Raw genomic sequence first — 26,386 nt, 5'->3', positions numbered from 1 at the left:
TTGCTGAGGGCATGAATCGAAGCTTGAGTGATGTAAACGTTGATTAAGTATTCACTACTCGCCAATCTAAATACAACCTTACTCTGGTTACAACCCTACCTGGCAGCTAAGTGAAGAAGTGTATAAAAAAAATATTTTTATAAAAAAATAATTGAAATTATAAAATAAATAAATAAATAGTCAAAACTTATGTTGTCTACACTTTCTTTTGACGTTGACTGGATATATACGACTATAATTGGTGCTTACAATCTTTGTTGGTTGTTGTTCGATGAGGGACCTATAGTCTTATGCCCCTTCCGAACGGCAGATGGTTATTTTTTAAGACGCTTTTTCATGGCTTTTTCACGCTGTATCGGTATGAAAAAGTTAAATTTAACTTTGGAGATTAGCTGAGAAAACGGTGCTTTTTTTGTCGTGACTGACTAGCAAGTACAGCACTCAGACACAATTAAATCCATTGTACTGCACGCGGATTCCCTTTTTAATTTTCATTAAATCTACTCGACCTCCGAAGAAATCTGAGTAGATCTTATGCTCGCTTCTTAACACGTTCCCTGTCCCAATACAAAAATGCAAAATTGACCGACAAGTCCAACAGGGTTTTTTGAATAATTTGTTTTTTTTTTGTAGTCATAGGATAGCTTTAGTAATAATATTAATTTAAAAAAAAACGGATGTAGGGTATTTCTACCTGAAACACATATGGTCCATGAGCGGACATTTTTGCCTCTGCACGTCCATGAAACACATTTGGTTCATATACCCCCTGACGCACATATGGCTCAGGAACGTATCAGTGCATATCAGGCGCACGTTTACTGAACCATATGTGGCTCAGCGGACAGGGAACGTGTTAACACATCAGTGCCAAAGACCGCAAGTCTGTTCGAGCGAAGACGCTTAATATTAGAATTTGTTAAGTGTTTTTTTGTTTTGCTTTAAAACAATTGCAAGAAGTATTAACGTAAAAGTTTATTATGTACATTTCACTGCATCTTGTCTAAGGTAGAGGTACATACATACATATTTATAACATGTGGCGAATTTTGTATACAGTATTATTATAACTATTTTTTTTTATTTTCTTTATATCGCATATAAACAGAATTATCACCACTTTACACATAAATATAATATTTAAAATATTTGTTTCTGACTCGATTTTTTTGTTTAGTTCTATGTTTGGCACCATCGGACTTACATGCATATACAAAGTGGCGCAAAATTAATCACGCTATAGGAGGATTTATAATTTTTGCAAATTGGCGTCGTACGTCAAGCATATTTGGCACTTGTGAAGTAGACAGCTGCAGTCTACATAAAAAAATTTTTTTTTTGGAAAAAAGGTATTCAAAAATAGAAGTATATGACTTACGTTGCGCCACTTTGCATAAATAATCCTGTAGGACTTAACGCCTTTGCGCTGCAGGCTTTTTAAAATACGCTTAATACTACAACATACAGTTAAATGAATAAATATTGTGTTTATATGTATGTATGTGAGCGTAAATCTTTAATCTAAATACTTTTACATTGTCATATACCTACATATAATATTTACTTATATACTCATATAGATGCACATACATACATACATACATACATACACACATACATATACATATGTATCTGTTTCATATACTCGTATACATTTTATTTTAGACTCTTTGGTAACTTTTATAAAACCCAGCTTTTTGGCCACATAAAAAGCGCGCAAGCACCGATGACACCAAGGAGCGCGTGCGAACAACTCAAAGCAGCACTGCTATTCGCACTTTTCGAGCCGCCACCAAAACTGGCTACAGCTATCATATTTCCCGGCGCGCCCGCTGTATCCAGATCATCTAAGAGAGAGCAAAAACAAAAAAAAGAAATAAAATTTAACTTGTACAGTATTACGAAAAAGGTGTTCCGGCAACTTGTTACGCATTACGTACGAGCCTACACCAACAACTACAAGCATATACTCGTCTATTTATGCATACCCACCTTCATCATCATTATTATCATCATCTTTGATTACGAAATCATGCTGCGCGGAAAATGATGACCAGCCAATTGTATTTTTCGCTCTCATCCGCACGTGCCAACTCCCCGGTGTGAGTTCCATCTCATGAGTCACCTTCCAAATGTTACTTTCCGCATGACGGTGTGTATGCACCACAGACACCTTACTCCAAGTGTATGACTGTGAATGTATGTAGAATTAAAAAAAGATACAGATATAGACGCATACATACATACATATGTAGACAGTAATCATGTAAGTGCGTAAGCATTTATGTAAATACCGATAAAGCTAAAGTCTCCCGATAAACTTAACCCGCTCTACTCATGAACTAATTTAAATACCGCTGATAGCGTTTACAAGTATCTCACAGTGCGAGTCGGAAGTGGCGCAATCAAGTAAATAGTAAATAGTTAGTAGGTGCTTCAAGCCCATTTGCATAATCGAAAAATGTTTACCTAGTTAGTTAGAATACAAAAGTAGTAATAGAGAGTTGTATAAGAAGAACTGTGTGCGATAACAGTACAGAAAAAATTTCGAGAGTATTCCGAATGTGTGAGCAATTAGGACATGCACTTGAACTGGTGTGCGAGGCATGATGGAAAGTATAATGATATGCCGCCTATCGTAGTACCGTTACTTTGCTCTCAGCGGATTTGACAATGTGTGACGTCATATTAGCACCATTGGTGACCAGTATGCCCAGATTCCCATTTTCTTAACTTAATTTAATTTTTTTTGTTATTTAGTCTCGAAGTTTTATCTCTTTCTTCATGACATTTTTCTAACCTGTTCTAATTAAAATGTAATGTTTATAATTGTTTAAAATATACATTTTTAGAAAATTAGTTCAATAATTCACTCAGTTCTATTTAGCTTTACTTTTTTTAACATCTCGTTGCATTGCCCGCGATTTCGGTTATTGTTGGTGTGCTTCTCCTTTCAGCAGTCAAATCTCTCTCTCACTACTGTAGTGTTGCCTAGCTTTGGGCATAAAAACGCACTAAAATGCCCATTTAAAGAAACTATAATATAATACCAAATTTTTATTGAGTTACTTAAAGAACTTTATATGCGTGCCAAATTGTCTTTAAAATGTGCGTTTTTTTTTAATAAATCTGTTATGGTTATGTAAAGGGTGATTTTTTAGAGCTATAGGAAAGTTTTTCAAAAACACACTCGTAAAATTCAGAAAAATGCATGAAATTTTTATTTAAATCGATAGTACAGTCCATATATAGTTTAATGTTTGAAGATTATTTCATGAAAATGTTGACCGCGACTGCGCCTCAAATGGTCCATCCGCTTAGTCCAATTTTGGCATACTCTTTCCAATGTTTCGGACGGTATCTCACATATAAATTCTGTAATGTTGTCTTCCAATGCGTTAATTGAAGCAGGCTGGCCTGAATAGACATGAGCTTTAACATAGCCCCACGAAAAATAATCTAAAGGCGTTATATTGCACGATCTGAGTGGCCAATTGACAGGTCCCGAACGTGAAATAAAATGTTCACCGAACTCGCCTCTCAACAAGTCCATTGTTACGCGTGCTGTGTGGCATGTGGCACCATTTTGCTGAAACCACATGTCATACAAGTCAAACTTTTGCATTTTGGACAAAAAAAAGTTGGATATCATTTCACGGTAGCGCTCATCATTCACAGTTACGTTACGATTCGCAGCATCTTTGAAGAAGTACGGTCCAATGATACCTCCAGCCCATAAACCGCACCAAACTGTGACCTTTTCTGGATACATTGGTAGCTCTTGCAATTCTTCTGGCTGATCTTCACTCCAAAATCGACAATTCTGCTTATTTACGTACCCATTGATACAAAATGAGCTTCGTCGCTGAACATAATTTTTCGATAAAAAAGTGGATCTTCGGCCAACTTTCTAAGAGCTCATCCACCAAAAATTCTGCGTTGCGGTAGGTCGTTCGGCTTCAATTCTTGCACCAGCTGTATTTTGAAAGGCTTCATACCTACATATATCCTTTCGCAAAATGTTCCACGTTGTTGAGTAACAGAGGCCCAATTGCTGCGAACGGCGACGAATCGATAATTGATGGCCATCATTAACACTGGCCGATACAGCTGCGATATTTTCTTCAGTTTGCACTCTACGTAAGCGTGTTGGTAGTTTGATTAAACTGACCATAAAATGGAAGAAGCGCGCGATAAACTTTCTTAACAGAACACGAATTTTTTAAATAAAATTCAATGATTTGCAAGCGTTGTTCGTTTGTAAGACGATTCATGGTTAAATTATAGACCAAACTGAAGATTTTTGACAGTGAAACAAACACGAAACGTACGTCAGTTGTTTAAAACAACTGTTTAAAAAGATAATAGCTAAAAAAATCACCCTTTTACTTTTAGTCACGTGACTTTTTATATACTAATTTTAGTAAAGAAAAGCTAAAATAAATTTTTGTGTAAAGTTTAAGTACCTTTAAACAATGTAAACAATTTTTTTATATTTATTTCTATTGTTATACCTTCTAAAAACAGTTTTTCTTTTAGCGCATTTTTGACGCTGCTGGACGTATGTAACCCCTTAAACACATCGTTTGTGCATCGCTTGGAGACGATGTTTGCCTGCCTTCGTATGCCTTCATAAAAAAGTTGATCAATAATGATAGATTACAAGCATGGTGAAAAAAATTCAGAAGGTGAGGCCGACATCAGACTGTTAACTGGCTCTCAGCGATTTCAATATTCTTTCGCTAGTCGTAATCTCGCTAATTCCCTTAGTAATCTATCATTCTTGGACTACAAGGTTAGGCCTTTCGAAGCAGAGTTGTGCGAGTAACTTCGTCTGCCACGTCATCGAGGGTTCGGCAATAGAATTGTGCCCGCTCACTTCACACGTATTCTTAAGATCTTCCAACCAGTTGCCTTGGTTGTTCAGACGGCAATGAAGTAACATGAAGAATGCCTGCGTAAAATTTTTTATTCACCAATGCAAACTCACTTTTTTCAAAAAAAAAAAAACCACTGGCACATCCTCTGCTACGTCAACAAATCAACTGATTGCTTCTAAATCCCTGAGAGCTGGTTCACGGTCTGATGTTGCGCTCACCTCTGCATTCTGTACATCGTATAAGCTGATCGCTTGTTAGGGTGAAGCCAATGCATTAAATTCAACATTTTAATGCAGACGATTGGTTTTCGTTTACGCGGAAATGAACGGATAACTATTTTGATAATTGCCTAAACAGATACGATTGCCCTTTTTCGGTAAATGTTAAATTTAACGTTACGATGCATTCTTCTTTCTGGGTTAAAATACTTTTGGATGCAATAGATTGGCCAAACTAATTTTTATTCTCCCCGTTAAAAATTAACCTTAAAAATAAACTACAAATATACTTACGCCCGCCATCTTGTAATCCAATATCGCCTCAGATAGCGGTTGTATGCTACGCACTAACCAACGTATAATCGCTTTTCTACCACTGATCCCCATGTCCTCCAGCTGTGGGTGTTCTGGCTCATAGATGATATGCACGTTTGTCTCATCCTGACCGATGGTATTCTACACAGATTTTTATTAAAAAAAAAAAAAAATTGCGCATTCATTGTCATTCAATTTATCTCATCTCAGTCTTACTTGCACTCGACATGTATACTCGCCGAGATCCTTTGCGCTCACATCCATCACCGTCAAGATCGAACGTTTGCGCCCCTTATGCGTCACCTCGTTAAACGCATATTTATATGAATCATTCAAAGTTTTATCATTTCGTAGCCACGACACTCCACCAGCTGGATTAGCTATATAATCACAATACAATTCGGCATCGCCGCCTTTCTCCGTATTGACAAAATGCCGATAGGTGGAGACCTTAGGTTTATATACAACTTCAACGACGATCATGGCATGCGGCGGTTCCTGTGAACGATCGTCGGCCAGACACTGATAGATGCCACCATGTACGGTGTCCACATTGTCTATATAGAGTTGTTCGCCTAAAACGCGTTCGACTACCGTTTCGGCGCGCTTGCCCTTCAATAGAAATTTACAAAGTTGACTTAAGTGTTAAGAAAACTTCGACATCTCACAAATGATTAACTCACATCTATAAACCATTTGATTTGGACATTTTCCAGTGAATAGTATTTACATTCACAGTGATGTGGTTCGCCTTGACGAAATACGACACTGCCGTTGGTCACTTCTTGCCCATCGCAGAATATCATCAAGCTTTCATCGACCTCTACCAGCGCATGCATACGCACCTTCTCGGGCAACACTTCGCAATAGTAATCGCCAGCATCCTTAACTGTCACATTCTGAATGATTAGCGAGTTATTCTTGAGCACATCCACATTGGGGGATATGACGAATTGTCCTGTCGCAATCACAATTTTACCCTTGTACCACATGATCACATTATTTGCTGTTCCAGATAATAAAATTCAATTGCTGGTTAGAGGATAACTTAGCTGGCGCTTGTACTTTGGCTACTCACCTTGAATATTCCGCACCGCACAATCGATTCGTACATTTTGGGCTGGTTGTGTGTAAATTTCCACTTCCGGTTCCACAAAATATGGTGATTGTACCCTTAGCTCCGCTGGTTTTATCTGTGGCTCCTCTTCTAAAACTTCATCTTCGTAATCATCAGCTGGCTGCTCATCAATGTCGCCATTTTCATCAGCGTCCGCATCATCTTCGTAGTAGTAGTCATCTCTTGCATAATCGGTGTCGCCGTCATTGGGCGTAGTAGGCTCGGCAGACGCTTCTGAAAATGAGTTAAGTAATGAAAATTTGCGCGAACTTTTTGTTTTTTGGTTGAAGTGAGCGATTTGTAAAAATGCTAATGGAATAATTGATATATTCAATTAGCACTAGTTCAATAACCTCTACAAGAAAGATACATAGGAAAAAGGTGCAGAAAATTTCACAACAAAAACCAAACAAAAACACACTAATTGAAGTGTTTTTGTAATGTTTAATATTCTTTGATGTGATTTGCATGTCTTGAAGCAAATTTTACAAATTAATAAATCATAGGAAAATTCCAGGAAAACTTTATTCTAATGTAAATTATTCTCGAATAAAAGCCCTTGAACTTCAAATAAATAATGTGAGTATATCCGTAATTTTCATATTTGTTTCCATTTTATTAGTTTTCACAAATTTACTTATTATCACCTTCAATATAAATACTTACATATATGTACCTATATCATATACTGGGTGCGTACGGCTTTCACCAACGGATGCCGATTTATTTATGGGGTTAGGAGTAGTCAGAATTTTGAAAAAATTGGATTTTTTTGCATTTTCTCAAAGTATAATATCTTAAAAATATTGTGTGAAAATTTTAAGTAAATCCAACAAATACTTTTCGAGTTATTCAAAAATTAACAAAGGGCGCTCGGCGCAAAACTTTAAATGGATTTTCTCAAAACTATGTTTTTTGAACTGGTGATCACAACATCCGATAAAGCAACGCTTGGAGTGTTTGAGAGAAAGATTCGGCGTAAGATTTTTGGACCTTTGCACGTTGGCAACGGCGAATATCGCAGGCGATGAAACGATGAGCTGTATGAGCTTTACGACGACATAGACATAGCGCAGCGAATAAAGATCCAGCGGCTACAATAATTAATTATCGGTTTTTTTCTCGAAAAACTGAAAAATATTTCCTGAGGCCACCATATTGTTACTTTTGAAAAAAAAAACTTTGATCAGGTACAATAATTAATAAAACTAATTTCTCTTATGTGCGGCCGCCGTAGCCGAATGGGTTGGGGCGTGACTACCATTCGGAATAAACAGAGAGAACGTCGGTTCGAATCTCGGTGAAACACCAAAATTAAGAAAAACACTTTTCACCATAGCGGTCGCCCCTCGGCGGACAATGGCAAGCCTCCGAGTGTATTTCTGCCATGAAAAAACTCCTCATAAAAATTTCTGCCGTTCGGAGTCGGCTTGAAACTTCCATTTGTGGAACAACATCAAGACGCACACCACAAATAGGAGGAGGAGCTCGGCCAAACACACAAAAAGGGTGTACGCGCCAGTTATATATAATATATATATATATATAATTTCTCTTGTCCGATTGGTTTTAGATGAATCTCCAAGGTCTTGTGATGATCACCGTAAGGGACTTCTGGAGAAATGGGCTCCCCACAAACAGCGATAACTTTTGCAATTATTAATTTTTTTTGTTGAAATTTTGCTAAAGTCAAGTCAAAACATGATGTATGAATGCTATGTTTTTTTTTTATTTTTGTAGCAAAACAAAAAATATTGAAAATCATCATTTTTTCGGGCCTCTGACTACCCTTAACCGCTTACGTTTGACTGCAAAACTCATAGAGCTTCACACATCTCGCTCTCTGAAGGCCTAACTTATATTATTTGAGGTATTTGAGGATAACTGGAAAGTAAAACTAATTTGCTTTTATTTTGATCAAAAATTACTGAACCTTCACGATTTTTTTACGCATCTTTAACTTATTGTAAAGGGTCATCAATTTAGAGGTAGCGGATATAAATCGAAATAAAACATCGAAAATTCAAATTGATTGGGTAATATTTATTATTTTTGTGTAGAACCAATCACAACATTATTTTGTTTTAACCACCGTAACCACCAATTTCGAATGACTCGTTGAAGTACATCGTTCGGTATCTCGTGAATACCTTGAGTAATGTTGGCTCAATCGAGGCTGGTTTATCCACAAAGCATTCAAACTTTACATATCCCCACAAGTAAAAGTCCAAAGGCGTGATATCACACGATCTTGGTGATCACTCTATTGGTCCGTAACGAGTGATAAATTGCTCACCGAAACGACGACGCAGTAAATCCATTGTTTCACGAGCTGTATGGCAAGTAGGGCCGTCTTGTTGGTACCAAATGATGCGGAGATCACGGGCTTCAACTTCAGGCATTAAAAAGTCACCATTCACTGTTAGATTGAAGCCAGCCTCGTCTTTGAATAAGCCCATAGGCCGCACCAAACGGTTGTTTTCAATGGGCGTAATGGTTGTTCTTGAATAGCTTCGGATTGCTCTTTAGCACAAAATTTTGCAGGATGAAATGTCAATGAATACTGAAAAAATTATACATTTAGTTTGACAGCAGACGGCGTGATCTGTGAAAAAATCTCTATTGTAAATAGTACTTCCAATCTGGTCACCCTTTATATTTATAAAATCAATCCATACAATTTTCATTAGCTGCTATAACCTTCTCGATCCGAGTCCGGAAACGATTGAATGCCCGAATCAAATGATCTTTATTCATATTGACCATAACGGTATTAATTGCAGCCTTCAGAGAAGAAATAGTGTTATGAGGATGCTTATTGACTCCACGCTCAACTATGCCTCATACGTAGTAATCCAGGATGTTAAAGTCTGTGAAGTTAGGCGGCCATAGGTTCGGTGTTATGTAGTCATGGAAATTTTCGGTCCTCCACTCTTCTGTCGCTATCGCTTTGTGTGAGGGAGCAGAGTCGTGCCGTAAGATAAATAGCCTGTTGTCGCGTATACTATCAACCCAGCGTTTCACTACAGTCTGTAGAACCTAGATTAGAAGTGTGGTCGCAAGTGGGGCATGTCCTTTGTTCCTCGCAACACTTAAAACCATAACAGTGACTGGAAACTTCGTGTGCTTGATAAAAGGAACCTCTATAAGATTGGAACTTGGTCAAAATTTTTTTTCGTCAGAAGAAAACATAAAAGCTCAGACGCTTAAGGGTGTTTAATTTGGTTTAGAAGGCGTTTTGATTGAGTAACTCATTTTTCTCGAATTTGATTTGACATAAACTGTCTTCTGCGCATAACGTAGGATTCATACTGGAGATCTTCATGAACAACGCGACGGATAAGATCCTCGTAAACATTAAGCTCCCTCGCATGGTCCGTCAGTGATTTTGAAGAGTTCTCGCCAATGATCGCTTACATTTATTAAATAACTGCCGCACATCGGACAGGTTCAGAACGTTCCTCTTATTTCCGCTTTTTGCACCAAATGCTGCATATCCACCTGATGCTTTCACTTTAAGGCAAACCTTATGAACGAATGAACGAGCGCACTTAAGAAAATTAGAGATTTCTAAATCGGTTTGATAAGTCCATGTCTCTTCATTTCTTGAGTTAAGTTGTAGCCCTTCATGTTTTATCTGAAAAAGAGCCAAAAGAAAAATAATGGTTTTGGGAAGTTACGGTCATACGCATATTCTCAAATACCAGATGATACTCGTACCCTGTATATATGCCAGCAAATTATTTACAGTAAACACATTGTAAATAATACCGTGGAAATAAATACTTGCCGTTATTTATTATTGAAAGTAACTTTATTTTTTTGTATTAAGAAACAATATACTATATATGACGATTTTCGTTATTTTAAAATTTACAAAACCTCTTTAAAACCAATCCTCGATTAGATAATGTTATTATCGTTTTCTTTTTGGTTACGATTGCGTTTAATACAAAGCAGCGCAAAAATAATCCCCATTTAGGAAGATTTATAATTTTTGCAAATAGCGTCGACGTCAATCATATTTGGCACTTATGAAGTAGACAGCTGCAGTCTACAAATAGACAAGCAGTGGAGGGCGCAAAGGTCAAAATAAAGATTTGCAGCACTCAAATTCAAAATCACCCTAAATCAAAGTAATTTTGGTTTATTGCGTAATAAAGTTATTAATAAACAAAATGAAATGATTAATTTTGTACTTGAAAAGGTTATCCAGGATTCAGATATAAACACAAAGGGAATTGTTTTATTTAAATCGGTTCAGTTGATGGTTTACGCGGCCGACATAGAAATTATTGCATCCTCGCTGCCTAGTTTGAAGAAGCTTACGGAAAAAGTATAGAAAGAGCAGTAAAAAATATTGGCTTAGAAATAAATGAAACCAAACTAAAGCCCATTTTTATCGTAAGTTATACCTACATACCAAATTAGTAAAAAAAAATAAAATCTTAAAACCCACACAACTCTATTAATTTTAATTCAATTACAGTCAAATAGGTATAACTCATTCGACGCAAAATTAAATATACTATAACAGTAATGTACTAAAAAACATCCTCAATATCGGATAATATCGTAAAAATGATGTCAAAGTTGAAACAATAGAGAAAAAATAAAAAAATTCCAAGTACTTCCGTCTACAGTCTCGTCATTTGTCATTTCAGAAAAATTGTCAACAAACTGTTAAAAAGGCTTGTTTTTGTTTTTTCGAACTAAAAAAACAAATTCGAAATCGGATGGAAATTGGCGAAGTTAGGAGTGATGCTTCCCATCAACCTACTAAAAAACGGTTTTATGGCCATAAAATGAGATTTTGGGGGTGTATTGGAAATTTCTCCTATACCATTTTTTTAGTTTTTCTATAGCCATAAGTTGTGCTAGGTCTCCATAAAAGTATATTTAATTTTTTTTTTGTCACACAGTGTTATTATTCCCACTTCGCTATACGGTAGTGAAACCTCAGAGATGCGGATATACAGAAGCTGCTGATCTTTGAGAGGTGTTTCTGTGAAAAATCTGTGGCGCGATATGTAATAAAGGTCATGAACTCGACAAAAACTATACCTGTTACTGTCTGTAATAACGACAATAATGATCAATGGACTGAAATTGGCAGATCACACATTATGGGGTAGTACCGATTACCCCCCAATAAGTGCTCTTTGGAAAGGGCCTCAGACAGAGAAGAAAGGGCTGCGCTGCTCAGCTGGATTGACGGAGTAGATAAAGTCGCAGGTTTTTTGGAATTTCGGGCATGGCCGTCACAGGCACGAAACCGAGACAATTGCTCAATTGGCTGGAGTAGACGAAGAACCGATCAGGATGATTCTATGATCTCATAAAAAAGGTGCATATAGATGTCTATTAGAGAAAATAAATTCTTATCCTTCGAAACGTCTGAAATTACGCTTTATATATACATATATATAATTGGCGCGTACACCCTTTTTGGGTGTTTGACCGAGCTCCTCCTCCTACAGTTTCAAGCCGACTCCGAACGGCAGATATTTTTATGAGGAGCTTTTTCATGGCAGAAATACACTCGGAGGTTTGCCATTGCCTACCGAGGGGCGACCGCTATTAGAAAAATGTTTTTATTAATTTTGGTTTCACCGAGATTCGAACCAACGTTCTCTTTGTGAATTCCGAATGGTAATCACGCACCAACCCATTCGGTTACGGCGGCCGCTTTACATTCTGTCAAAAAAGTACCGGGAATCGTTCAATAAAAAGCAAAATAGTTATTTAATCATCAAAATGTATTTTGTCACCTTCAAAATAGGTCCCATTCGAAGCAATACACAACATACATACATGCCAACGATTAGTCCAGTCATAAAAGCACCTTTTAAACGCGTTTGAAGAGATCTTCTACAGCTGCTTCAGCAAATTCTCCATAATGGCATCTGCCTCTATCGACTCAAAGCGACGTCCGCGGAGTGGCAATTTAAGTTTTGGGAAAAGGAAAAGGTCGCAGGTGACTAAATCCGGTGAATTCGGTGGTTGTTCGATGATATTTGTCTAGTTTTTGGTTAAAAAAGTGTTCACAATCAGCTTTATGAGACGGTGCGTTATAATGGTGCAAGATCCATGAGTTTTCTTTCCACAAATTGAGCCATTTCCTACGCACATTCTCTCTCAACCGTCGCATAGCTTCCAAATAATGTTTTTTATTTACCGTAGAATCATTTGGAACGAATTCCGAGTGCACAACACCATGATAATCAAATAAAACGAGTGGCATGACATTCACTTTTGACCGACTTTGACGTGGTTTTTTTTGGGTTTCAGCTCATGTGCATAGCGCCATTTAGCCGCTGATGGTTTTCCAGCACCATTTCCTTGACTTTGACGACGTTTTCATCCGTTGAAGACGTTGAAGGGCGACCAGATCGGGGCATATCCTCCACGACTTCTCGGCCCTCTGCGAAAGCCTTATACTCGTAGACTCGTGTTTTTGATAAAGCACACTTGCCATAGGCTTTCTGGAAACATTTCCAAAGATTCGGTAAACTAAATCCCGTTCAAAACACAAAATTTGTTCGATATTTTTATCCATAGTTAAAATCGCAGAGCACACCTGCGGCTGACTGATATAATTAAATGCCAAAAATAAGCTATTTGACAGATCTCGCTCAAACTCTGCGACACTATAGAAGACAGTTGTACCAAATCGAGCACCATTAATTAATCACTGATTAACGATTAGACAAAGAAAGCAACGGGTACTAAAAATATTGTATATTATTTTAAATTTTTAGGTAGATGGCAGCCCGTTTAAGAATATGACTGAATTAAAATTTCCACAAATACCCTTCATCTGGCACTCGTGATAGAAAAAATTTACTAAAATTGTACATATATTTAAATGTAATTTTTAGACAAGTGGCAACCCTCGTCATAATTATTACTTCTGGATAAAAGTGAATTTAAATACCTTTCATTCGCTAAACACATTGCACTATTTTACTTTACTTGTATATTTAATTTTCTAATCGTTTAGACAGGCGGCAAATCAAATTCAAAAGTTTGTATATTTTTACTTAAGTATTTTTTACCTGTTTTTACAAAAAAAAAAAATGTCCAAGTGCTCTTAAAATTATTCTTTTTAATACTTAACAATTTTTCTTTATTAAATAACAAATTCATTAATTACTTTTGTGTGCTGCTTTAATTTAATAATGACTAAAACACAAATATTAAATTATAACACATAAATAAAACATTGGTCATTCTCAAGTAATTCAAAATTTCGGTCTTCCTAGTCTTAAGGAGGCGTCTGCACATATATAGGTACATATGTGTATATACATTGAGTACAATGCAGTTTGGCTTCCGGAAAAACCGTTCGACGATTGACGCAGTTACTACGGTTGTCAAAGCGGCCATTAAGGCTATAGAAGGAAAGCGGTGGCGTTGGGGCACCAAGGAATACTGTGCTGTAACCACATTGGATGTCAAAAACGCCTTTAATTCGGCAAGCTGGTCGCACATCTTGAATAGCCTGTACGAAACTGGCATTCCGCCGTATCTTCTCAGGATATTAAGGAGTTACTTCTCTGATAGAGAACTGATGTATGAGAGCAGTGCTGGAACAAAAAGGTACAAAGTTACTGCTGGCGTGCCGCAGGGATCGGTCCTAGGTCCTGTACTCTGGAATATCATGTACGACAAAGTCCTTTGCTTACCGGTATCCAGAGAGGTAAGAATAATAGGCTTTGCGGATGATATAGCGATAGTGACGGTGGCTAAGCACATACAGGAAGTGGAACAGATTACAAATGGAGCGATAAAACAAGTGAAAGATTGGCTCGAACAGGCGGGACTCAAATTGGCAGAGCAAAAAACGGAGACGGTTCTGATAACAAGTCGGAAAAAAGTCGAGCAGATGAGAATCAGAGTGGGAGAGCAAATTGTTTACTCACAACCGGCTCTGAAATACCTAGGAGTTATGATAGATTATAGGTTAAATTTAAAGGCCCATATTGAATACGCGGTAGAGAAAACCGCTAGCATACAAGCGGCACTCTCGAGGATCCTACCCAACATAGGTGGTCCTAAGTCAACTAGAAGGAATTTGCTTGCAAATGTGGCCACTTCAGTCCTCCTGTATGCAGCCCCAGTTTGGGCAAATGCGGCGGAACTGAAGGATAACAAAAGGAAGCTATTGTCCGTATATAGGCTAAGTGCCCTAAGGGCATGTTGCGGCTACAGAACAATATCGGATGACGCGGCGTTTGTCATAGCTGGTATGATACCAGCGGACATTCTCGCGAGTGAAATGAAGCGAGTCTATGACAGGTGTGCAGCGGATGCCGAAATAAATAAAAAAGCGGTGAGAGAAGAAGAGCGGCTTGTGTCACTAACAAGGTGGCAAGACCGATGGAATACCTCCAGTAAAGGGTCATGGACCTATAAACTGATTCCCGATTTGCGACCATGGCTAAATCGGAGTTTTGGAGATACAACCTACCATGTGACACAGTTCCTTTCTGGACATGGAGATTTTAGGAAATATCTGCATAGGTTCGGGCATGATGACAGTGCCCTGTGTGCATCAATGTAGAAGAAGACGTGGAACATGCCAGTTTCCACTGCCCACGCTTTAGAACAGAGCGGAGAAAATTTTATATCAAATTTGTCATAGAAATTCCTATAGAATTAGAAGAATATCTAACCGACATTAAGATCGAACCAGATTATCAATTTTTTCTGTATTGAAATAATCACTAAAACCATCTAAAGGTATATAAAAACAAGTGTATGCGATAAGCTTTAAATAGCGGTTTTTCCAAATTGCATTGAAAAATTCACAATAATGTGCTGATCTACACGTGGCCACACAAAGAATCTATAGATTTTCCCTTGGTCACAGCCATGGCCAACGGAATTTGTTTATTTAAATGAAAAAGAAAGCTTCACTCTAAACGCTGGCGCGCGCGTATTTCTTCCACTCTCGTGATTTAATAGGTACTCCTTGTAAACTAATGTTGCATGTCCGCCACGCATGGCAACACGTTCATTGGGTTCGCTAGACAAGTCGGCCCATTCATTGACATCATGGGCTGCATCTCCTGGTACCTACCCTAGCAAAACAGTGTTCCTTGCCTGCCCGCTACTAGGAACAATGACGTAGTCCTCAACGAATTTGGATGTTATTGTGTGAGATTGCAATTCACATAAGACAAAATTCTGGCAAAATTGAAATTTTTTTCAAATTTGTACTTCAACGCAATAATTTACCATCTTCCCGATGTGATTTTCATTTGGCGGGGAAAATAGGCCAGACTCTATTATTCTGATTTCTCGATATTTCGGCCGAATTCGACTCGAATCGGAATTATGCATGGTCGGAATTTTTTAAGCACTCATGCATAGTGCCCTTGAATTTACGCCAAAGCGAGAGAATATAAAGGATAGGCGGCGATGGTGGGAATTCATTTCTGCTTTCCAAACTTCGCAGTTTTGTTTTATGAATCTTACCAAATTGTTGAGAGAAAGTGAATGTAGCACGTCCATTCTCAATACACGCGACTCTAAAATATGCCATTGAGCAGAGAATTCTGCCAGGAGCAGAGAAATTGTTTTCTACTATTCTTACCCCGCAATGAAAATATACACAGTGGATCTTCGATAATGCCTATGGTGATTGTATGTCGGCCACATGGATTGTGCACCGTAATTAGTTATATTAGGGCTCGTAGCTCACTCTTCCTTTGTTTGAGAAGGAAAATTATTTTCAGCAAGTCTTTCAGGCTTTTTCTGTAAACACTTGGTTATTTTTCAAATGTCAGTACCAAAGCAACGGTTCTCATGACCTTCATTAATAATGTATTAAACTATACCCACTTTGGTTGTGCTCTACAATTGGTTCAAGTTCGATTGGACGTACCAAGAACCATAGTTCGCCAAGCCACCGGCCAGTTCGTTGACTTTAACACCACAGCGCCAACACCCACATAAGCTCATTCCATAACTTACATTCCTAGATTATTTTTGAAGGGAGCAAGCGGTTTCTAAGACCTTTAGAGCAACTGCGATATCACTTCATACCCTGATTTTATGACTGTCTTAGGAATCCTCAAACATACTCGAATTTCAATAATTTTTGTTATTCATTTCAATGAAATCACCCTCTGTGGGCGATCTGATGTTCCATCATCACCACGCGTTTATCTACGCGATTCACAACATTTATGCCATTCATAAATTTTCGTGTTGGATAAACAATCATTTCCATATGATTTTTGAAGCATAAAAAGATAAAGCATGGTAAAAGATTTACCAAGTTAACATAAAAGTGAATCGCAGCTCTTAGTTCGAAACTCATTTACCCACGCAGTAAAAAAAAAAATATGCCTACAAAAATGACGCAATAACTAAACAAAAATGTTAGAATATAGATTACGCAGAGTGAAGTGGCAAAATCAACGTATGATAACTTTGCTGCGACATGTTAATTGTAGGTGAGGTGTGTGAGAGAACTAAGAAGGGAGTACCAAATAAGCGAAGATTTATAGACAGAACTGGAAAGTTAGGTTAGGTTAGATTTATATGGACAAGGAAGAGAAAGTAAAAGATAGACTATTTTTTATTCCTAAATACTTAAAGATTGTGGTTACTCTCAAAATGAAGTCAGATATTACTTATATATATGCGATGACGACCAACAACCATGCATTTTTCCTACATAACGGTGATTTTCAAAATTACACAACCTGCAGTATTTTTTGTGTTTTTGTTTTTTTTGTGAGTGAGGTAGGGTTCAAAATGCCTTCGCACTTACAGCGACCAAACAATCACAAACAGCCCCTAAAACAAACGCTCCTCTCCTTCTGGGGAGACACCCTTCTCGGAATTATTTTCTGCATTACTTCGGGAGAGCCAAGCACGACATCCATAAAAGACCAATTCTATTCATCCAAGTCTGGGTCCACCATATCTCTTACCTTTGAACATGCGGTATACCTTACCTTGCCCATGCGGTGTAGGTATCTCCGTTGCCCGAGAGGAATTGAGTTAAGAAGTAATTCACTTCCCCGAAGTTCCTTTGGACCATTTGCCCATTGATGGAATGCGTTTCGCCGTCCATCTGCCACTTGGCCTTACCACTGCATCATGGTTTGACTTCTCCGTTCCGCGACGCTAGTGATGATGTGTTTCTTCTTGTGGTCTCACGCATCCATGTGGTCGACGGGTATCTCTCCGCTGCTCACAAAGTCTGCAGCGCCAGAGACAGTGCGGTAGGCTGAGGTAACTCCGAGTGCCGCTGTTCATTGCACAGCGGCCAATGCTTTGCGCTTAGCTTTGAAGTTTAGCACAATTCCCCTTACTTCGCTGCCGTACAGGAGAATTGAGTTTGAGGCGGCCATGATTAGCCTTAACCTACAGCATTTATGAAAGTGGAGAAGTCATTGTTGGCTGCCGTAGCCGAATGGGTTTGTACTTTACTACTTGACTACGTAGGGCAGGGGTTCGTAACCAACTGTGGGTATGCAATATTAAATGATAGAAAAAGTGTTTCCTAATAGCGGTTGTCTCTCGGCAGACAATGGCAAAACCTGCGAGTGTATTTCTCTCATGAAAAAACTACCCACAAAACACTATTTGCCGTTAGGAGTCGACGTAAAATTATAGGTCTCTCCATTTGTGGAAAAACATCAAGATGCTCAACACAAATTGGAGAAGGATCTCGGCCAAACGCTCTATAAAGGATGTACGCGCTAATTACTTATAAGTATGTACGAAGTGTGTTCAAAAAGTATCGCGAATGTTGAATTTTCGCAGGTTACGGATATTCGAATTTCGATTTTTTTGTGGCGATATGTTGGTACTAATGTCTCTCACTCATGTTAATTGTTGACAGCTGCTTTGCTTGCACATGTTTCGGCTCGTCTTCGATTTTTACCTATTCAAAAAGATGGACCAAAGAACCTGTATCAAATTTTGTGTGAAAAACGAAATTAAGTGCGTCGTTGCACTCCGTATGTTGACTGTGTCATACGGCGAAGCTACTTTGGACCAAAGCAACGTTTATCGGTGGTACAAAATGTTCTCAGCAAGCCGAGAAGATGTGAACGACGAAAAGCATGCCGGACGCCCGAGCACTTCAACAACAGACGAAAAAATGTATGAAGTGAAGAAAATGGTATTGGACAATCATCGAATCACCATTAGAGAAGTTGCAGAGGACCTAAACATATTAATTGGCTAGTGCCATTCGATTTTTTCCAATGATTTGGGCATGAGACGGGATGCCGTAAAATTCGTACCAAAACTGCTCAATTTTGACCAAAAGCAGCATCGCGTGAACATTGCTAATGAGATGTTGGACTCTGTCCGCGGTGACCCAAATTTGATCCACGGGGCCATAACTGGTGACGAATCGTGGCTTTATGGTTATGACGTGGAAACCAAAGCTCAATCATCTCAATGGAAGCTGCCGTACGAGCCAAGACCGAAAAAAGCGCTCCAATTTCGGTCGAATGTAAAAGTTTTGCTTACCATTTTCTTCGATTGCAGGGGCGTTGTGCATCATGAGTTCTTGCCACAAGGTAAAACGGTCAATAAGGAATATTACCTGCAAGTTATGGGCAATTTGCACGAAGCAATCCGCCAAAAACGCCCGGATTTGTGGAAGAACAAAAATTGGCTCCTGCATCACGATAACGCCCCTGCTCACACATCGTTTCAAGGTGGACTTTTTTGCCAAAAGCAACACACTAATGATGCCACAGCCACCGTGTTCCCCAGATCTACCCCTTGTGACTTTTTCTTGTTCCCGAAACTGAAGAACCATGAAAGGACGACGATGCGCTACGATTGACGAGATAAAGGTGGCATCGAAGGAGGAGCTGGACAAAATATAAAAATTGTTTTTGAAGTGCTTCGATGATTGGAAAAAACGTTGGCAAAAGTGCATAATATCTCATGGGGATTACTTTGAAGGGGACAAAATAGATATTAATGAATAAATAAATAATTTTTGAAAAACCCCAAAAATGGTATAAGTAAAAAAACGGCATTTGAGAGTGTCGATTAATGGACAAAGAGGCAAAGGAAAGCTCAAAAAATACCCCATTTCAATCACTTTTTGAATATTTATTATGCATGTTTTAGCAGCGCTTTTAGCCATCATTTGAAGAAGCTCTCTGAAGGCTGCAATCCCGTGCTTGGTTTGCTGGGTAGATGCATACCTGCATATATACATATATGTACATTGAATATTCGTTTATCTAAAACGTCAAAACGCAAAAAGTCAATAATTTGCGCAAAAAGGTGCCAATTGAAAATAAATAAAAGCGATAGCAAAAATCTCGAAAATCAGTGGACATGTTTGGATGGCCTAATTTTTGCCACTACTGTTTTATCTGTTTATTTAGTTCTTGTTTTTGTTGTTGTAAATCACATGTTAATGATAAGAACACATGTTATTTGAAATCTATCTATAAATATTCAAGCTTCTTCTATGCAAATGTATGCATGTATGTATGCAGATAAATACATCTCTCCCATGTACATATGTGTGTATGTGTGTATTTTATTTATACACAAATCAAATTGACTGACCGAATCGACAGATTGATCATTTCTAGATCCTCTAAACGCCTTCTGATCTACATACATACATATACCCTATGATCAGTAAGTACCGGGCATCTTTAAATAGAACAAAACAGAGTGAAATTTCAGGCAAATTTATTTTATCTCCTTCAAAATATGACCCGTCTGAAGCAATACACATGTGCCAACGTTTAGCCCAGTTCTCCATGCACCCCTGGTAGGCCGACGAAGTGATGGCCTTCAGCTCTTTCGTCGTCTTTGATCCCCTCTATCGACTGAAATCTCCTTTCACGAAGTGGTAACTTCAACGTGGGTAACAAAAAGAAGTCGCACGGGGCCATATCAGATGAATACGGTGCTTGCACGATGGTATTCACTTGGTGTTTGGTCAAATAATCCAGCACAATTTGGGCTCGGTGCGATGGCACGTTATCAGCATGCAAAATCCAAGAATTGTTTGCTCACATTTTCGGCCGTTTGCACGTACAGCATCTCTCAAACGCTTCAAAACGGATAAATAATATTCTTTATTGACTGTCTGGCCCGATGGAAGGTACTCATGGTGCACCACGCCTTGGCAATCGAAGAAAACAGTCAACATCACCTTCCCGGTACTTTTTGATCATAGGGTATGCATATGGTACATACGTACGCGCGTATATAGCCCCGCCCTTGATAATATGTAGTTTCGCTAATGCGGACAAAGGGAACTCTGCACATGTTTCAACAAATTTGTTTTACCAAATTTTTGGTTTAATTTTTGTATTTTGTTTTTTTATCTTATTTGGCAATTTACCCATTTTTCTGCAATTAAGCCACTATTTATAGCGGTTTATGTCATGAAATGTAAGAATGAGACTCTTTATCTTTTTTTTTTGTTGTTGTTTGTTTGTTTTTTTTTAACTAAAAGGGGAAGTGAATTTGTGTAAATAAATTTGTACAAACTATACATATTTACGCCTTTTTATACACCAACTACTTCGCTTTTCGGTGGTTTATAGTTTGACATGCATACATACATTCCTACAAATCGCACATTTACTGCAAGAGTATCATAATCCAAAAATAAAGTAAGTAAGTATGCAAAAGTTATCACCGGCTCCTATTTTATGCGATATAAAAAATTTATTGCCACATCTATTACCTGTTTCTCATTAGATGAAAATGTGTTTTTTTTTTGTTATTTAATTTAGCGCGACATAATAAATTGAAAACTTTAAAAACGTTTTTTTTTTTTTAATTCTTGTTATTTTGAGTTATGCCGTTCTTGCATCAAACGCGCGTTATGTAGTGCCTTTGGTTCATTATAGGCAAAGTTGCTATCTTATCGGCACCCGCCTATTTATCATATCAAAGTTTACCTTAAAAATTATCTTTACTCAGCGGTATGCAGTACCGAATCACAAGAATTCACAAACAAAATTACACATACACGCATATGTATGAATGTTCTAGCTGCATGATGTTGAATAAAAAGCCACCAATGCTAACAATAACAAATTTGATATCTCAGCAGCTTTGCTGTGGAAAAATCACGTAGTTTCACATTCCAGAAAGAATTGGCTTTGAATATGGAAAACATTTTCTCGAGCAAATTTTTAATTAAATTGCAAGCTCTGCAGTGATAAACGTTCTTAAGACTAGTATCTTTATTTTGATAAAACAATAATTGTTGGCTATTTAAAATGATTAGGTCACAAGCAATAGCCAACTAAGTCGACTTGAGCAAGAATGGAGATACTTACTTCTAAGCTACTAAAATATTCGAATTTTTGTGCATTAATTTGAATGAAATCAGGAGGATGAAGCGGATATATCTTTTGGTAGAAAAATGAGTCCCGAAAATTCCTCCCAATATTGGTACATTTTTGTGTGCTATACTTGCTCTGCGTCATCGTCATTAAAGTAAAGTAAATTCGTGGTCTGGATGAGGCTTTCATCAACGAATGCCGATTCATTCATGTCAGACGATGTCACGCAAAATTCAAAAAGCTGGACACATCTCGCACTCTGAATTTTAATATATAAACTTGCATCGACTAAAGCCATAACTCCATAACTACCAACAGATTACTACTACTATAAGATTACGAGAACTTTAAAGTAAGCCAAATTAAGGTAGGTAGGGTGGCTGTGGCAACGACACACTTAGACCTTTCCTAGGTCCATTGTAATACCACTGGAGCTTATCCTTACCCCATGGGTTCCTTTTCAAACCTTCCGGTAGCTTTAATAAACGAGCAAAGCTTCGTCGTTTCCACGACAGTCGGTTCTACGTTACCGAAATGACCCGGATTTATATCCGGCCAAGGACTGTCAACCCAGCAGCATTCCCCGTATGTAAATATGGGGAATGTTTATGCTGCTACAACAACAACAACAGCAAAGCTTCGTTAGTTTTAGATGCGCTATGTCCGTATCAAGAGTGCGCAGCCTCCTCGTAGCTAATATACATATATTCCCTATTACCAACTTAGAGTACAAAAATGTAGAAATATTTTTTTAAATAAAATTTTTGTATGTAAAAGAAACGGGAGAACGACAAAGGCAGCCATGTAATGAAACCCACAAATCTTTAAAAAAGGAGTAAGACTAGCAGGCAAAATGGAAATTGACTTTCTTCAAGAAAATTGAGGTAACAGCAGGAATACTCGCTAAACGCCTCTCTGAACCCTTAACAATAAAGTAAAATAATACTTTGTAGGTTGATAACAACCTGTTAGTCTTTTTTCAAATGCGTGGAAGAGCAAGGTTGAATGTCCCGATTTACACAGGGAAACATTTTTTTCATGGGAGAAGAACGTACGGGAAAGAGAGAGGGGTTTTTCGTCCCCACGACAGTCGGTTCTACGTAATCGGAACGAACCGAATTTATATCCGGCCAAGGACTGTCACTTCAACAGCATTCCCCATATATATGTATGGGGAATGCTTATGCTGCTACAACAACAACAACAACAACAACAACAACAATAGAGGGGGGTTTTTGTTTCCCGTACTGGCGACACGCTTTATGCTTCTTATTCGTAATGTCAAACTTTAAATAAGTAAACGTCAAAAGCAACGAATATTGCCGGAAACAATTCTGCCCATGTGACCGCGAATGAAACAACAAAAGAGAATATCCAGCGTCTCCCTTTCAGATGTCTCTCTGTGTAAATCGGGACTAAGGAAAGCTCTCAGAACTGCAGTGTTTAGCCTTGCGAATCCCAGTGCTTTACTAATTGTCGTAATCGGGGTCCATTCACAATAGGTTCAAAAAGTGGCGCTATTTTGAAAGGATGAGACCAGAAAATTTGGTTTGAGTGGGTTGTTAAAAAGATAGGTGATATCGTGTGGGGCTTCCTCACATATTTAACATACATATGTTTGCTCTGTCGAGTCCTCTATCGGAGTTTCTCATGGAAAAGTAGAAGTTTAATCTGCCACAAATACGGATCGGAATTCAGCAAGTTTTACGCGAGTCTCACGAGGCAACTCAAGCTACTGTTGACCATAAATGTTTGGGGAACGTTGCTGAAGTGACAGTAATTGACCGAATATATAAGTACATCCGTGTCGTGCCGGATGCATTAGAACCGACTACTGTAGGAATCAGCAAAAATACACTAGCGTTGGGTGCTTGTCGGACTTGCAAGGTTTCCCAAGGTAGTCAGTTTTACGTAGCGCAATAACTCGAGGGTTTACAAGAATGTAACCTTTCTTAGATGGGTGAACTCCACTCGAATATGTTTAAGGTGAATGGCTGTGGGGCGGTGGTCCTTCCACCTTTATTTCTGTATAGGAGATGTAGGTTGGTGTTGCCTTTGTGCATATGAGGGAAGGTATTATGCTGCCATAGGTAATGGTTTGGGCCACACAATGGCTCTCAAATTCACCAGACACGAATCAGCTGGATTATTCTCTTTGGACCATTTTGGAGAGTAAGAACCGAATTAAAAGATTCACCAGTCTCGAGGCGCTAAAAAAGTCATTGTTCGAGAGTAGGCCAAAATACCTAGAAATTACATTCTGTCAGCTTGCGATTCGTTTCTGGACCATCTCAAGGCCATAATCAAGACAAAAGGTGGTAATATCGGGCAAAAGTAAATTGATTCTTAATTTTGTATTATTTTCACACATTTTTTACTTTGAATTGAATAAAAGTAATTTTACAAACTAAATTTATGGCTTGTTATTGTTGTTGTTGTTGTTGTAGCAGCATAAACATTTCCCATACTTACATACGGTGAATGCTGCTGGAGTGACAGTCCTTGGCCGGATATAAATCCGGGTCGTTTCGGTAACGTAGAACCGACTGTCGTGGAAACGCTAAACGGCGATCTGCCACCTCTCAGTTGAAAAGGTTGGTCACATCCCTCAATTGTGACAAAATATACTTTGAACATAAGCAAACTATTACGGAAGTAGTTTCCAGATACAAAAAAAATCTAAATTTATGGCCTTTTTTGTTGGTTATACTTCGAGTGCCAGACCCTGTACATAATATATTATTTCCTTTTTTTACACTTTTCTCATAAGCGAACTCCTCCCATAAGGGGACACTTTTATTAGTCCCTTAGGTGTCCGCTTAGGAGAGAGTACACTTTATATACTATGTATATATATATATATATATATAATTTTGTTTTATTAATAAATTATTCATGTTTTTTTTTTTTTTTTTGTTTTTGAGGACTCCAATATTTTTGAAACAATGTTTCTTTGTCGAAATGAAAATAACGAGCATTACTCATTACGACTTTGAGCTCATTTTTCGTATTCGAAATGTAGATCAGACCTAATAGCATTTTCAGCTTCATTTTCAACATAAGTCTATACATTTGTTCTAATTTCAGTAGTTGTTATCAACTTTTGAAATACAGCTGCCTTAATGCCTTAAGTACTCAGTAAAAGCATTATTCAATAGCACTGCAAATAATATTCAACAGGTGTTATCACAAAAGCGAAAAATTCAGATAATTCCACACTTACCAGTGCTGAACTGCAGGCAAAAAGTTGAAATAAATATGACTAAAAAGAGTGTATGGCTTTTCATTTTCATTTTCTGTGTTTTTGTTGTTGTTGTTGTTGTTTTTGACTTGCGTTGTGCAATATTAGTTGTTTAGAATAAATTTGGTTTTGGTTTTATGTGTTGTAAAATACATATATTTATTTTTAATTTTTTAATTTATTTTCCAATATTAATTTTGTATTCACTTTTTAAACAGAAAATAGCTTTTTAAATTTTTTGTTTTCGTTTTTAATTGCTTTGTATTCTATAATTATGAGTGTAATTATATTTGTGTTGCTTCTTCTTTGCACAATTTAAACCAATTATTTTTCTCGGCAAAATTTTTTGCGTAAACTCCCAGGTCCTTATGCTAAATTCACTCAATACACAGCAGCTATTTCGTTGAGTCTTTATTTATTTTACTTTATTTATGTGTTTCCAAAATCTTCAAATACTGCGTTTTTATGATTCACAAAATATAAACAGTCGTTTAATTTATAAATAGTTTTGGGAAAGTCTGCCAGCCGTAATTGCATTGCATTATTTCACTCTGCAGCAACTCAAATTTTCATATGTACAAATCTTCAATTATGCACGCATGTGATGTACTAAATACCCGTACGTTCATGCACACATTTTCCAACGCGACCAAAAAAACACTGTATTGTACACAAATTTCTCGCGCTAAAATAAAATTCACACTTGTTTAGCAGGCAGAAAACAAATTACAAAAAAACAGAAAAAAACGCATGCCAGCAGCTCATTTAGCCTCATATAAATTCAGTCGTATGTAAATGTACAAAGTTATATACGGAAAACTTGAATTCGATTTCATTTACAAAACAAGATTTTTTTATGGTATTTCCTAAATTCCACAGCCTCGCGCACTTTGTGCAGCTTCTTTTTATGTTGACAAATTCTCGTAACTTTGTTTTTTACTTCCGTCAACGGATCAATTGCACTTGATTGAATATCATTTATCTGCTTATTAAATATTGACTAGCTTATTGTTGTGCTTTTTTGTTGTACTACCAAAACTAATTTAGAATCCAACTGTTGAAATTAAGAATATTGTTCCCTGTACTAGTATGCACGTTGGTTGGTTGGTTGGTAGAGCGCGTAACAATACTTAACAGCGCTCGTATTTGAATCTTACTAAATGTTGGTACTATAGTTTAGCCATATAGTGGTTGTGCACCTTACCGCGTTAATGAATGAACTGTCAAACACAAGTATGTACAAAACAGGCCGCAGCCGGTTGGTGTATGTGCTTTTATCGTTTCGTTGCCATTACAGCTTT

General features: G+C 37.7%; 1 protein-coding gene across 1 annotated transcript; it reads right to left on the bottom strand.

The window, feature by feature from the left end:
* Positions 1 to 1,059: 1,059 nt before the first annotated feature.
* Positions 1,060 to 26,285, bottom strand: LOC129245611 (protein amalgam). Its single transcript, XM_054883883.1, has 7 exons — positions 25,068 to 26,285; positions 6,492 to 6,764; positions 6,097 to 6,419; positions 5,630 to 6,025; positions 5,393 to 5,554; positions 1,993 to 2,191; positions 1,060 to 1,847 (listed from the first exon to the last, which is right to left on the bottom strand). Exons 1-7 carry the CDS (start codon positions 25,135 to 25,137, stop codon positions 1,681 to 1,683), a joined length of 1,590 nt encoding a protein of 529 aa, XP_054739858.1. The 5' UTR covers positions 25,138 to 26,285; the 3' UTR covers positions 1,060 to 1,680.
* Positions 26,286 to 26,386: the final 101 nt, after the last annotated feature.

This window comes from Anastrepha obliqua, chromosome 4 (assembly GCF_027943255.1).
Source record: "Anastrepha obliqua isolate idAnaObli1 chromosome 4, idAnaObli1_1.0, whole genome shotgun sequence".
NCBI lineage: Eukaryota > Metazoa > Arthropoda > Insecta > Diptera > Tephritidae > Anastrepha > Anastrepha obliqua.
Note: the sequence above shows the minus strand (reverse complement) of the source record. Positions and strands in the feature narration are given on the sequence as shown.